Here is a 13,922-nt window from a genome sequence, read left to right as displayed (position 1 = left end):
AGGCATTTCTTGGCTATAAATCTAACTAATCTAAATTCAGATTGTTTTTTCTGTTCAAGAAAGACTTAGATTGAGCTTGTGCCCACCAATGCAATGCTATTAGCTACTATGTATGAAACTACCTAAAATAAGCCCCAAACCCAGTTGTTCTATGAGTACAGAGGTAATCAATCTGCAAAACACACATGGTCCAGGACAGTATGTGGCCCCCTTCTAGCATACCCTGAGGTGTTCAGAGGGAATGATGTAAGCTTGCCTCAGCTAATTGGGCTGGTACCTCCTCCCTGAAGCATAGTAACTACCCAGGGATGTCACGGGACACAGAAATGGGATGAGGAGGGGGGGCAGGAATTGTTGTCTTTAGCTAAAAAAAAGAAAAATTGGTGTTTCAGTCTTCCTTGACCCCTCCTTATTCCCTTGGGTGTGGTGTTTGCAGGGCAAGGGTGCAGATATCAGGAAGGGTTTTGTCACGTGAAAACAGCTATGGGCTCTTCTGGTGACTTGGGCACTGGCCAAGAGCACTGGCCCCAGCAGTGGGGAGTGCCACACCAGCAGATGATTGCTCATTTCCCACCGCAGACCACAGCACCATTCGCCGCCTCTCTTGGATACTCACAAAAGTGTTGGTGCAGCATCCCTGGCCTCTCTGCTCTCTTATGCAGCATGCATAAGCCCCTTGCCATACTGTAAACTCGGACTTTTATATATAGATACACATTGCTACTCACGCCTTACCCATCCTTTGGATGCTTCTCAATGGAAGAGGAGAAAATACTTCTCTACCTCAGAAAGGTGACCTTGTGCCCCTTATCAACTAGGCTGAGAAAGAGGATCTGCTTCAGGTAGAAATGGAGGCAGAGAAAGACGGTGTGGGAGAAACTGAGGAGCAGAGGTTCCTGTTTCAAGCATTACCTTGTGAAGAGAGTTATACTGCAGCTCATATCATATTTAGAGATACAGATTGTTTAGCCTTACAAACACAACGATCAGAAAGATACGTTATTAAAATATGTATTATTAAAATATAACCATAAACCTCCAACTTTTTCAATGAGGGCTTCCTCTTTTTACTACTTCTGTTTTTAATCAATAAAAATGCTGTGACAAATTGGGAGGGAAAAAACCTTGTTATCTGTAATATTATTATACGAAGCTTGGTTTTCTTGTTTGAGTTTGTATTCTTGTCTGTCTGGTTGCCTACAATTAAATCAAAAAGAGGCTATTTAAAGAAAGGACCAGGCAGAACAGGGAGGTGAGGAAACACAGGAGGCAGCTGAAATAAGCAGGTTCAAAGCAGTGAGGAGCGTCGGCTCCTTGTCAGCCAGAGCTGTCACCGAGACTCATTGCCAGAAAAGAAAAAGGGCTTTGAGAGAGGGGGGAGAAGCTGCCCGGATTGCGCTGCGGACAGGAGCGCTGTCAAGCGCGCTGCTTCTCCCAAAACAGAGATCGTCACAGCAAGCAGAGACCCAGCCCGTGCCACGCACAGAGGTATAGGCTGCCGTTGCAAAAAGCTTCAGCTGAAACACTGCCACGTGTCTGATGGGGCTGTGGTGTGAACCGAAGAGGGGAACGGGCCCAAGTGTTTATGTTTCCGAGCAGTGTTTCTTCCCTTTTTCGGGCTGTCTCTAAAGTCAGACCCGTTCCCAGCTCAGGTTTTTAGTGGTGCCCCAGCAGCTGCCGTGGGAGAGGGACCTGCCGAGGGAGCAAGGAGGTGAAGGAGGGCTTGGGGCTGCTCTGGACCCCCGCAGCACGACTAAAGAAAGAGTGGGCTGGACGCTTTTCTTGTACGACACGGTCTTACGTGTTTCGCACTCCGAGTGACTGTCTTCTGTTCTGGAGAGAGTCCGGGCAGGCGGAGGCGAGGCAGTCACTTCAGCACGTCCTCGGGCCCCAGCCTCGGCTGGACCTGCTGACACCATCCCCGTCCACACACAAGGGGCTGTGACGCAGGACCTGGGCGGACACGGGGAAGCCGAGCTCCTCGAGCTGACGGCACGAGGCTGGAGAAGAACCCTGAGTCCTCAGGGAGGACCCAGCCCGGCCGGCAGCCGAGGAGGCAGGTGAAAGGCAGAGGAAGAGCTTACCTGGAAATTAGCAGTAAATGCTTCTTAACGTCGATCATGCCCTAGTTTAGCTGTCTGTTCCTCCATTCCTTCCACCTCTTCCCCTTTCTCAGTTTTTACCTTCCTTTCTTTGTCTCTTCCCACTTCCTCTTTGTTTTCCTTGATTTTCTCCATCTCCTCTGCCTCAGCCTATCTACCTGCTGTCCTGCTCCCCCTCCTCGCTCCCACCAGCAGCTCCACGCACGGGGACCCCCTTTACCTTGTAACTCCTTCTGACCCGCAGCCTGCAAGCCCTTCTGAATTTGTTTCTCACATACCTTCCCGGTTTAGCCCATACACGTTCTTCAAAGTGTCTTCAGATTTATGAGCTTTTTGACAATGCAACAGCGGGAGAGCTCCCAAGCCCCTGACAGCAGCAGTCCTGCCAGAACTTTCTTTCCCCACCGACAAGGGCTGTTGCCCACTTGGACAGAAGTGGTAGGCTCAGCAGCTGTAAGCCTGAGATTAAAGATAATTATTCTTACATTTTCCTGACTCCTAAAATCAAAGTGTGAGCTTTGCTTAGGGTATTTTCTGAGACGAATCTGTCACCAAACACTTTTCTTGTTTTTCATAAATACACCAAACACAGAAACTTCCATTTTCTATTAAAATCACATTTACTCCAACAGTGATCTGAACAGCAGCAACTTTAGGCACGGCCAAACTCCTCCCGGCAGTCTGTATACTAGAGTAAGCTGAGCAAGTGTCTCACCCACACTTGACCCAACCACAGGAGATGCTGGAGGCCTCCAGTGAACTGAAAGCTGGAAGTGGTGATTCTGTTCTAAACCAGGGACTTCCAGTGGGTAGTGCATCTTCTCTTGCTGTGCAGCAATCAGTGCCAAGCAAGGTGCATGTCAGCTAAACATCCCTGCTGGCAACAGTTTCTGTGCAATCTTGTCATAGCAAAACAAGTGAACTATCAGCTTTGGGACTAATTGTACATTTTGTTTGAGGGTATAATATCACAATTACATTTGTCCTCCACGCTTCAACAGTTTCTCCAAATGAAGTTTAGGATCTTTTGCTCACCGTGCATCATAACAACATTTATAGGGAAGGGTAGAGCTAAACAGTTTCTTGGAGAAGCTTGTTATAAGTCAGCGTATTGCTCGTAGCTATTGCATTTTTCAGGCACTGCCAGAAGTAGGGCTGAGATCGAGGGTTAGTTGGCCATTCCAGGACAGAACTTCTGCACAGCCTCTTCCTCAGCCGGACATACCGGGACTTCTGCAAAACCTTCTCAAGAAATATCAAGACAATGACATCCATTTTTTCATCTAGAAGCCGCTGGTGGGCCATGTAAAATGTTGTCTTGAAGCTGCCGCTCTTAATATACTTGTTGGTCAGCACAAATATGGTCTTTTTGCTCAGCTGAATGCTCTGGGAAAGGTTGTCAAAGACTGGCTGTCCTGGGAGCCAGTCCCTTTCTTGCAGGCATAAGTTGAACTGTTTGGCTTTTTGGTCTTCCAGCCTTTCAACCAGTTCTGTCAGCACCCAGTCATTCACAGCTGGATCTTCATTGTCATAGGCAATAAAAGCATCGTAGCAAGCATCTGGTAAAGATAAACGCCGATAGCCCTTCAACTTGGCAGTGCAGTAATGGTAACTATACCACACGTCCCAGAAATAGAGATGGCTCGTCACTGTGAACACCATAAGGCCTAGGACAGCTGAAGCTGACAGACCATACAGGATCAAATACGAGGTGTCCAGCTCACAGGTATACAGGTCCAAGTAAACCACGCTCCTTCCTTTATGTGCCCCTGGGCCAGCACAGGTCACGTCTGTGGCCAGAAGAGGAATAGTCACTTGAGTCTGATTGATCCACCAAACAAACCACACGGCATCACAGTTGCACTTGAAAGGATTACCATGCAAAAGCAGCATCCTCAGGTTGTTAATGACACTTTCAGGGAAGCTAGATTTCTTAATTACTTGGATCTTGTTTGAGCTGAGGTCCAAGTATTTCAATTTAAAAGCACCTCTGAGAAAATGTTTGGTTAGCCGTTGAATGCGATTGTTTCGGAGCATCAGTTCTTGGAGGGATGAAGAGCAATTGGACAGCTCTCGGGGAACAGTACCCAGAAGGTTATTGCTGAGGTCCAGAGTTACTAGTTTCTTCAGATAGTGGAGCATTCCCCAGTTGAAACTCTTCATCTGGTTATTGGTTAAGTTGAGGATCTTGAGTTCTGGAGGCATAGCTTCAAAAACACCAGGAGGCAAAAAAGCGAGTGAGTTGAAGGAAATATCTAGTTGTTCCAGGCTGGTCAGATTCTTGAAGAATGACAAGTATCTAGCACTCCCATCCATCCATAAAACATGTAAATGATTTCCTCTGAATTCTAAAATTTGAAGAGATTGACTTTCCATTCCTGTGTCAATAGAGGTAGAAATCTCATTCTCATTCATCATCAGCTTCTTCAGATGGGCCAAGTTTTTAATAAAACTAAGGACTTGAGTAACACCTTCTGCCAGAAAATAATGTTTGTTATTGCTCAGGTCTAGAATTTCTAAAAGACTTAGCTCTTTGAAAGCAGTTGAGTATAGCAAGTCAATCCTGTTATTAGAAAAATCCAGGTATTTCAATCCAGACAAATAGTTGAATTCACTTCCATTTAAAGTTTGACTTATTGCATTACCTGACAAGTTGAGGCATCTGAGGAAACTAAGATCATGGAAATCTGAAGGGTTAATAAAAAATATGTTGTTTCTGCTTAAATCCAGAGTTTCTCCATATTTCAGGCACTCTTCCTTAACTGAAGATTGGTAGGAAGCAGCCTCTTTGTCTTTGGACCTGCAACTTCGCCCATACTCATCGTACCTGAAATAATGCAGCTCTTGTAATACTTGCCTCTTGTATTGCTCAACTGAAATCCTACGGTTAGAGCAAAATCCGTAAAAGTTGCTTTCACCTGAAGAAGGAGAAATTTTATTCATTGAGAGGTCTATGAGTTTAAGAGCTGGGAATTCCTTGAACACTCTCAGGTCAGCAACTTTAATAAAATTAGTCCCAAGATCTAACACTGTTAGATTTCTAAGACTGAGCAATGGATCTAGGTTTCCTTCTCTCAGTTCTTTAAAGACATAACCCCTGAGCCTGAGGGTTTCCAAGTTAGAGAGGAAGGAAAATGTCTTAGACAGATTCAAGGATGGTGAATACATCTTCAGTTCAAAATTAAAGGACAGATCAAGCTCTACAAGGCTGGGGATAAACTTCAAAAATTGAGCATCTCCAATCTCCTTTATGAGGAAATTTTGGGAGAGGTCGAGTACTTTGAGATTCCTGGTGTTTTTAAACCAGCTGCTGGGTATGCTATGAAGAGAGTTACTGTGAAGTCGCAAAGTTCTTAAATTTTTCAAGGCATAAAAAGCCTTTGAATGTATCTCAATTGTGCTCTTGGGGCAGGGAATACAAGGATACGGGGCATTGTAGCAACGTGGGCAGTTACCGCTTAGATCAAGAATTTCTAGGTTGTGAAGGGCACTTAAATCATGTTCCTCAATGACTTGAATCATGTTATTGTAAATATACAATTCCTTTAAAGTAGATGACAAATTGGGTGGGATATGAGTTAAGTTGTTAGACTTCAGGGATAGTATTGTTAATTTTTTCAGCTCCAGAAAGGCTGTTTTTTCAATTTCAAATGAAACATTGCATGGATTGCGGTAGTAACAGTTCTGTCCCAGATACAATACTTCTACATTTCCTAGCTCTGACAAATTGGCTTTTTGGATAGAAAAGATACTGTTCGCTTCCAGGCTCAGCAGACTTAAAGTACTAGGAAGACCCTGGGGTATTTCCAACAGCTGGTTCGCATCCAAATACAATGACTTCAATCTTGTCAGGGCAGCAAAACTGCCATTCTCAATCTTCAGTCTGCTGGTGCACACGTGATCTTTGGGCCCCATTCTGACAGGCACACAGTTGCATCTGAAGTCAATCTCCACGAGGTTTTCAAGATGAGCAAAGGATGTTGGAGAGATATGGGGGATATGGTTAATATTCAGGGTAAGGTTGGTAGCGTTTGCAGGGATCCCTCTGGGGACTTCCATGAGACGCCGATCGGTGCAGTCCACTGTCACGGTACCTTCAAAGGCTTTAACATCACAGGGTAAACTTTTGGGAAACCAAGATCCTGACAGCAGTAGCGGAAATAGGAAGAGCAAGACAAACGGCAACGCATTTGACATCCTTGCACAAGGTACCTAAACATAAGGAAATAAGGAGGTATTAATTTAAATGCAACGGGAACATGTCACAGGATATCAGATCAAGCATGTAATGGGTCAGCACAAACACACAGCTAACCTGGAGTCCTGTCCCTCACAATAGCTAGAAGTGGATGTGCAGGTAGGATGATAAGTTTGGGGAAGGCATATGTTGGCATTTCCTCAAATGCTTTCTTTACTTTCTTATCACTGTTATTGTACTGTTAAGATAAATATCACTCTCTATAATGAATCATAAAAAAAAACCTACTGAAAAAAATGACAAAGCAGGTGAATAAAGGCTATGTCTTTGTGAATTTTCTTTTTTAAGGGGAAACAAGTGCTGTTAAACATCCAGCAGATTGCCATTGTACGATAGCGTAAATAAGTAAAGTTAATTTTTTGAAGCATATGAAACATAGAGAAAATCTATAGTCACTTAAAAGCTAGTGTAAAGTTTCAAAACCACACTAACATGTGAGTGCCTAATTTGAATTTTACATTATCATAAGGATTCTTAGAATCATAGAATATAATCATAGAATTATTTAGGTTGGAAAAGACTTTTAAGATCATCACGTCCAACTGTTAACCCAACACTGCCAAGTCCACCACTAAACCACGTCCCTAAGTGCTACATCTACACATCTTTTAAATACCTCCAGAGATGGTGACTCCACCACTTCCCTGGGCAGCCTGTTCCAATGCTTGACAACCCTTTCGGTGAAGAAATTGTTCCTAATATCCAATCTAAACCTCCCCTGGCACAACTTGAGGCCATTTCCTCTTGTCCTATCATGTTATTTGGGAGAAGACTCACACCCACCTTGCTACAACCTCCTTTCAGAGGAGTTGTAGAGAGCGATAAGGTCTCCCCTCAGCCTCCTTTTCTCCAGACAAAACAGCCCCAGCTCCCTCAGCCGCTCCTCATCAGACTTGTGCTCCAGGCCCCTCACCAGCTCGGTTGCCCTTCTCTGGACACGCTCCAGCCCCTCCATGTCTTTCCCGCAGTGAGGGGCCCAAAACTGAACACAGGACTCGAGGGGCGGCCTCACCAGTGCCCAGTACAGGGGACGATCACCTCCCTGCTCCTGCTGGCCACACCATTTCTGATACCGGCCAGGATGCCGTTGGCCTTCTTGGCCACCTGGGCACACTGCTGGCTCATACTCAGCCGGCTGTTGACCAACACCCCCAGGTCCTTTTCCACCGGGCAGCTTTCCAGCCACTCTTCCCCAAGTCTGTCGCACTGCGTGGGGTTGTTGTGACCCAAGTGCAGGACCCGGCACTTGGCCTTGTTGAACCTCATACAATTGGCCTCGTCCCATCGATCCAGCCTGTCCAGATCCCTCTGTAGAGCCTGCCTGCCCTCGAGCAGATCAACCCTCCCTCCCAACTTGGTGTCATCCGCAAACTTACTGAGGGTGCACTCGATCCCCTCATCCAGGTCGTTGATAAAGACATTAAACAGAACTGGCCCCAGTACTGAGCCCTGGTGAACACCACTTGTGACCAGCTGCCAACTGGATTTAACTCCATTCACCACCACTCTCTGGGCTCGTCCATCCAGCCAGTTTTTTACCCAGCAAAGAGTACACCTGTCCAAGCCATGAGCAGACAATTTCTACAGGAGAATGCTGTGGGAAACACTGCCAAAGGCTTGACAACAGCCACAGTCTTTCCCTCATCCACTAAGTGGGTCGTCTTGTCACAGAAGGAGATCGGGTTAGTCAAGCAGGACCTGCCTTTCATAAACCCATGCTGACTGGGCCTGATCACCTGGTTGCCCTGGACATGCCACGTGATGGCACCCAAGATGACCTGCTCCATAGCCCTCCCTGGCACCGAGGTCACACTGGCAGGTCTCTAGTTCCCCGGATCCTCCTTCCATCCCTTCTTGTAGATGGGCGTCACATTTGCTAACCTGCAGTCAACTGGGACCTCCCCGGTTAGCCAGGACTGCTGATAAATGACGGAAAGTGGCTTGGTGAGCACTGCCACCAGCTCCCTCAGTACCCTTGGGTGGATCCCATCCAGCCCCATAGACCTGTGTGTGTCTAATTGGTGTAGCTGGTCACTAACCATTTCCCCTTGGATTATGGGGTCTTCATTCTGCTCCCCATCTCTGTCTTCCAGCTCAGCAGACTGGGTACCCTGAGAATAATCGGTCTTAGAATCAAAGACTGAGGCAAAGAAGGCATTAAGTACCTCAGCCTTTGTTACTATGTTTCCCCCCACATCCACTAAAGGATGGAGATTCTCCTTAGCCCACCTTTTGTTGGTAATGTCTTTATAGAAACATTTTGTATTGTCTTTTACCACAGTAGCCAAATTAAGTTCTGGTCAGGCTTTGGCCCTTCTAATTTTCTCCCTGCATCGCCTCACGACATCTTTGTAGCCCTCCTGAGCTGCCTGCCCCTTCTTCCAAAGGTCATAAAATCTCTTTTTTTCCTGAGTTCCAGCCAAAACTCTCTGTTCAGCCAGGCTGGTCGTCTTCCCTGCCAGCTCGTCTTTTGGCACATGTGGATGGTCTGCTCCTGGACCTTTAAGATTTCCTTCTTGAAGAATGTCCAGCCATGTAGCCAAGTGTTGGTTTGCATCATGCGTCTGTTCCTGCCTGCACTTTTCCCACTAACTGGTAAAATAGAGGAAAAAAATAACCTGAGCACCAATCCCTCTGAATCACACCCCCAGAGCTTTGTAGTCTTGCTTGATTCTGCCCAGGTTCCAGCTCACCATGTCATTCATGCCCACATGAGAGTGTCTAGTAAGTGTCAGAATGGATATATGGTTGACCTAAGCCAGTTAATGGCTGTACTTCCAGATGGTTTAATACCAGCTTGCATTTTCACTGTCGCATAAAGACAGGGGGCCAAGAGGGCACTGTATCAATGTGAAGTGTAAAAATGAAAATCAAAGTCAGATTTAAGATTGAGCATGTCCCATAAAAGAATAATAAACAGTAAACAATTGTGGCCAAAACCCTACAAGCATTTAAAGAACCTTCCAAAACACACTCTCTGTCTGTCAAGTCTTTGTGGTCTTGGCTACTTTATGGATTTGTGTGCATTATGAGAAGAGTAATAAGCTTTTAATATTTCACAACTTACTTATTAGTTACTTCCTCAGCAGCAGTCAATGTCAAAGAAACCCCGTCCCTCTGGCCAGAGGCAGGCAGCCAGGCAAGCAGGCTGCCAACCTTGGCTTGCCTAGCACAGGCAGAGGGACCATGAGCATTTTCCTGCCTTGCACAGCTTCTTAACTGCCTGTGCCTGGTGCTGGTCAAGAGATTTAAAGACAATAAAACCCACAATAATCAACATCATAATTTCTCCCTGGAAAACTCAATGTTGAAGGCTTGGAGATGCATGGTGCACAGAATGCTCTTAAACAACCAGGATTAGTTATGCATGGAATAATATTGACTGAATGTCAATACCCAGTTAAGCAGCTGAAAATCAGATGATTAGGTAAAGTGTTCGAGCTACTCGGAAATGTTTTTTCGCTTTAGTTGGGACACAAGAACATATAAACACCTGCTCATACACTATGTGAAAACCTGTGGGGTGTTGCCAAAGACATGTCTTGCAGGTGACACAGACTTGGAGATTAATTAAGGCTTCCTGTTGTATGCTCTGTTTACTTAGACCACTGTGTCCCCTGTATAACAACTTTGTGTTTCTGTGTTACCTTAGATAGCTATGCTAAAATCTAGCTATGCATCTGTGTATCTGGAGGAGTGCTCTAGTGACTGGCAGGGCAGCAGATGTGAGAGAAGGCAGATCAAGCCTCACACAGCACTGCACTTCTGCTATCTAGATTCAACAGCCAAATGGAGTCACTTTGGGGATTCATTCAGTCAGCTTTTGAATACAAACTTCAGTATGGAAGGAAAAAATGCAAAAAGTCCACTGCAGATGTTGAATTCAGTGTATTGTCACATGAGATTTGTATTGGTAACGTGGTACTGTACACCACCACAGCCTTTCCTCTAACACAATTTCCTTTCCCATTGTCAGGAGGTGCTATGGTGCTTTCTTATTTTCAGCAGATCCTCAGAAAAAAGGCAATGTAGCTAAATATCATGGCTGGTAGCCATGACTCTCATTCATACAATTACTCAGGGAAAACTAAGCTGGACTAACCAGGCTATGCCTGTGAATTCACATTTCATTATGTTCAACTCTTGTGAAGTCATTTGTTAAGAATCAAAATAATCTTCATTTGGTTTATAGCAATTCATGCTGGAAACTCATCCACACGGAGGCCACTGGGTAAGACAGTTCACCAGTGTCTTCAGTGCAGTCTAACCAACCAACTTTAGCAGATGAGTAACTTTTCTGATTTCTTGATGTAGACAAGCACTTGGATGAAAATTATGAATAGGAATAATCAAAGTAAGCTGGGAGCTAATTTGGAGAACATAAAATGCATTCATTTCCTCCCACCATCCTAGCTCTTTTTTCAGAACTTTTCTTCCTCTACTAATATGGGCAGGGATGTGGGAGGGAGAAGGAAGGACTCTACCATTGACGTTAACTACATGGAAAACCGAAGGTCTTTCTTTGAATGAAAAGGGACATTGCAGAAGAAAAATCTGGATACGTTCTTGTAAATATTTTGCCTGCCTTCTTTTCCAAGGGACACACTATATTATGCATGTAAAAGACTTTATTAGACTAAAGAAAAACCAAAGAGCGCCTATCCTAACTGAACGGCCGGTGGTGCCCCAGTTCCTGCCTACCTCTACCTCTTGCTTTGCCAGACCAGCGTACCCCGGGGCCAGCACCATTAGCCAAGGCAGGTGCCCATGGAGCACAGGGGGGTGGGAGGGAAACCAGAGACTCTGCACTGCAGGACATGTCCGTCCATCACATGGATGCCGTTTATCTTCATCTGCTGATGCACGCCACAGCGGACCATGAAGTGCCGACCCTCACCAGCCACGGACACGGCACCTGCAGCCACCGAGGGAAATGCTGACAACCGCTGCGGATCAAACTCCAGCAGCTTGTCTTCCTTTAAAAGAAGGAAGGAAAACCTCTGCTTCTAACTGGGAGTCAAACCACAGATTTGCTGCTCTTGAGGAAATGTTAATTAGAATCACCCTTTAAAGATTTGCTATTAAAACCTTCTGTCCAAGCCATAGAGCAGGGCTCGGGCAAGGCGAGATTGCAGTCTAGATTGCCACAAACTTTCCACGTGAGCTCATTCTTCGCCACTGCACTCAGACACCTAATTTTAGGCACTTACCCAAGTTCCTCAACTGATTGCCATCAACGTGGGCTGCACTGACGTTCAAGAGAGAGCTGGAGAGGAGAGCGGCCGCTCCGCCGGCGCTGCTCGGCTCTGAGCATGGAGGGAGCTCTGCCCGACCACGCACCGAACACAAACAGTGCAGGTTTTGGTGCCTAAAATTAGGTGCAATGAACCTGGGCCTTAAAAGCCTTCACGAATAGGTTTGTAGGTTTCTTAAGAAGTCCAAAATGCCTTTTGAAACGTTCGCAATGCTCAAATTTTGAACTCTCATGTATTGCAGTATTTTTAGGAACCGAAGTGTTGTTGCAGAGCCAGCCTAGCTCCTACCATCTTTGTGCTTCATTTCTTTGTATGTCCTTCTGTTTCCAAATACCCTTTTAATGCATTAGCTATTTTTACTGTAAACTGTTACACTCTGGTGCTGTGTCCAACTATCTGCATGTGTAACACCTTGTGACTATTATAGTACCAGAACAAATAAAAAAGATTGTTTTAATTAGAAGAAAAAAGCAACGCTGACTTGTGCAATGTCTTTGCAATGAGAAGCTAGTTTAAAAGTACAGCTAGAGGCATGCATGTGAACTGCTCTTTGTGATCTACACTCGGCTTTATAAGAAGTCCAAAAAGCACTAATCTGCTGATATTAACTAGCATGTGCACAAACTCATAATGATTTAGGGCATTCTTCAAATATTCAGCAACAAAACAGCTAGGTGTTTCTGAAGGAAGTTTTTCTGTAGGCGTTCCATATGCATTTTAAGAGGTGGCAGGGGGAAGGCTAGAGAAAAAGAACACCTCAGAAGTTATAGCAATTAGAAAAGACATTATTATACTCTCTGTAGCGCAGCAGTACAAATAAATGCTAGCCAGTTAGTATTAGTGGAAATAAATGCTTTCCTTTCCTGTCATCATGTATTGCAGCTTCTACCCACAATAGTAAATTTGAACAATTAGAATGCAGAAAAGGAGATTATGTTCTTGAAAGTCTTCTACAACAGTTCCAGTCAAAAAAGGTCTAAGAGCAAATTTAAAAGGAAATTTTAACATACCATTTTCTGTGTGCTTCCAGGTCTGGCAGCTTTTTTGTTGGAGGAGACCGTAAGTCAGAGCAGAAGAAAACAGCATAAAAGAGGTCCCCACTGGTTCAGCTCAGGTGCAGAGGAGAGTAGAACATGACATAACTCACTCAGGACAACAGCAGTAATCACTGCTCTATCACGACTCTTCAGCTGGACTGCGACTTGAGAAATAATTAAATGTGAAACAAGTGCTGCAACCTACTTCCTCAAACATTTGTACTTAAAATTAAAAAAACAGTACCTCATTTACTCCTCCACACCCCATAAAAATAACTGACTAGTCTTATTTTTTCCCTTTTAAGCAAATTCTCACATTACTCATACGTCTGTGCGCTGTTGTGACAAAAGTTTTGTTTTCCCTTTGGTCTCATATGCTGCAATTTGCTCTCTTTTTTGCTACGTTTGAACACGGTTTTAATTTCAAACTGTGCACTTTACCTAGCTACAGTGTCAAACCATAAAGAACTATAATAAGACCTACTCCAAGAAGATAAACATCCAAGCCATGGGGAACCCCAAAGGAGGGCAGTTGCAAAATACTTGGTGACAGAGCGTAAGATCAATCAGCTACGAGGGAAATGTGTTACATACAGGTAACATTCACTTCAGACAACTAAGATTTGCAGAAGCTCATGTTCCTTCTCTCTGCCCCCCCCCCCCTTTTTTATTGTAAGCTGCATGAACAGACAGAAATTGTTAATTGACATTAACAATATTTTATATGTTGAAGTTTAGTAATTTGTGTTATTGTTATTGTTTGGGGTTCATTTCTGCTGCAAATACCTTCAAGAACTGGGACAAATCTCAAGCTGAATACTTTGTGGAAGAAATGTCTATTAAGTGAATGGGACTTTGGGGAAGGGAACCAAATTAAACCAGGAAAAAAAGGGGAGTGGTAAGGGCATAGGAAACAGCATACAAAAAGTAAAAACTGTGTGCGAGACTGTAGAAGGGATAAAGATGACAGGGCCAGACTTAAGCTGGTGACAATCCAGCATTTCATGGAACATGGTGCCTGTTTGAGAGTTCCTTACTTAGAAGTTTCTAGGTGTAGCAGGACAGACTAGTTCAATAATTAGGACATTTGGGGCGGGGGGTATGTCTTCTTTCCCTATGTATTTTTCTTTAAATTTTAAGTAGTAGTTCATAATTTCCCTGACTCTTGTGGAGCTGAGGAACTCATTTCAGAAGACTGGAACCTGAAGAATGACTAGTGAAAGAATTTGCAATCATACTTTGAAATTCCCTGGGTTTAGTGGCCAAGTCA

General features: G+C 44.6%; 1 protein-coding gene across 1 annotated transcript; it reads right to left on the bottom strand.

Annotated features, from left to right (window-relative positions):
• Positions 1 to 2,709: 2,709 nt before the first annotated feature.
• TLR7 (toll like receptor 7) lies at positions 2,710 to 13,661 on the bottom strand. The gene is made up of 2 exons (XM_075057437.1): positions 12,626 to 13,661; positions 2,710 to 6,314 (listed from the first exon to the last, which is right to left on the bottom strand). Exons 1-2 carry the CDS (start codon positions 12,626 to 12,628, stop codon positions 3,174 to 3,176), a joined length of 3,144 nt encoding a protein of 1,047 aa, XP_074913538.1. The 5' UTR covers positions 12,629 to 13,661; the 3' UTR covers positions 2,710 to 3,173.
• Between the last annotated feature and the right edge of the window lie 261 nt (positions 13,662 to 13,922).

The sequence above is a fragment of the Buteo buteo genome, chromosome 25 (genome assembly GCF_964188355.1).
Source record: "Buteo buteo chromosome 25, bButBut1.hap1.1, whole genome shotgun sequence".
Lineage (NCBI taxonomy): Eukaryota > Metazoa > Chordata > Aves > Accipitriformes > Accipitridae > Buteo > Buteo buteo.
The sequence above is the reverse complement of the archived record's forward strand: the minus strand, read 5'-3'. Positions and strand labels throughout refer to the sequence as shown.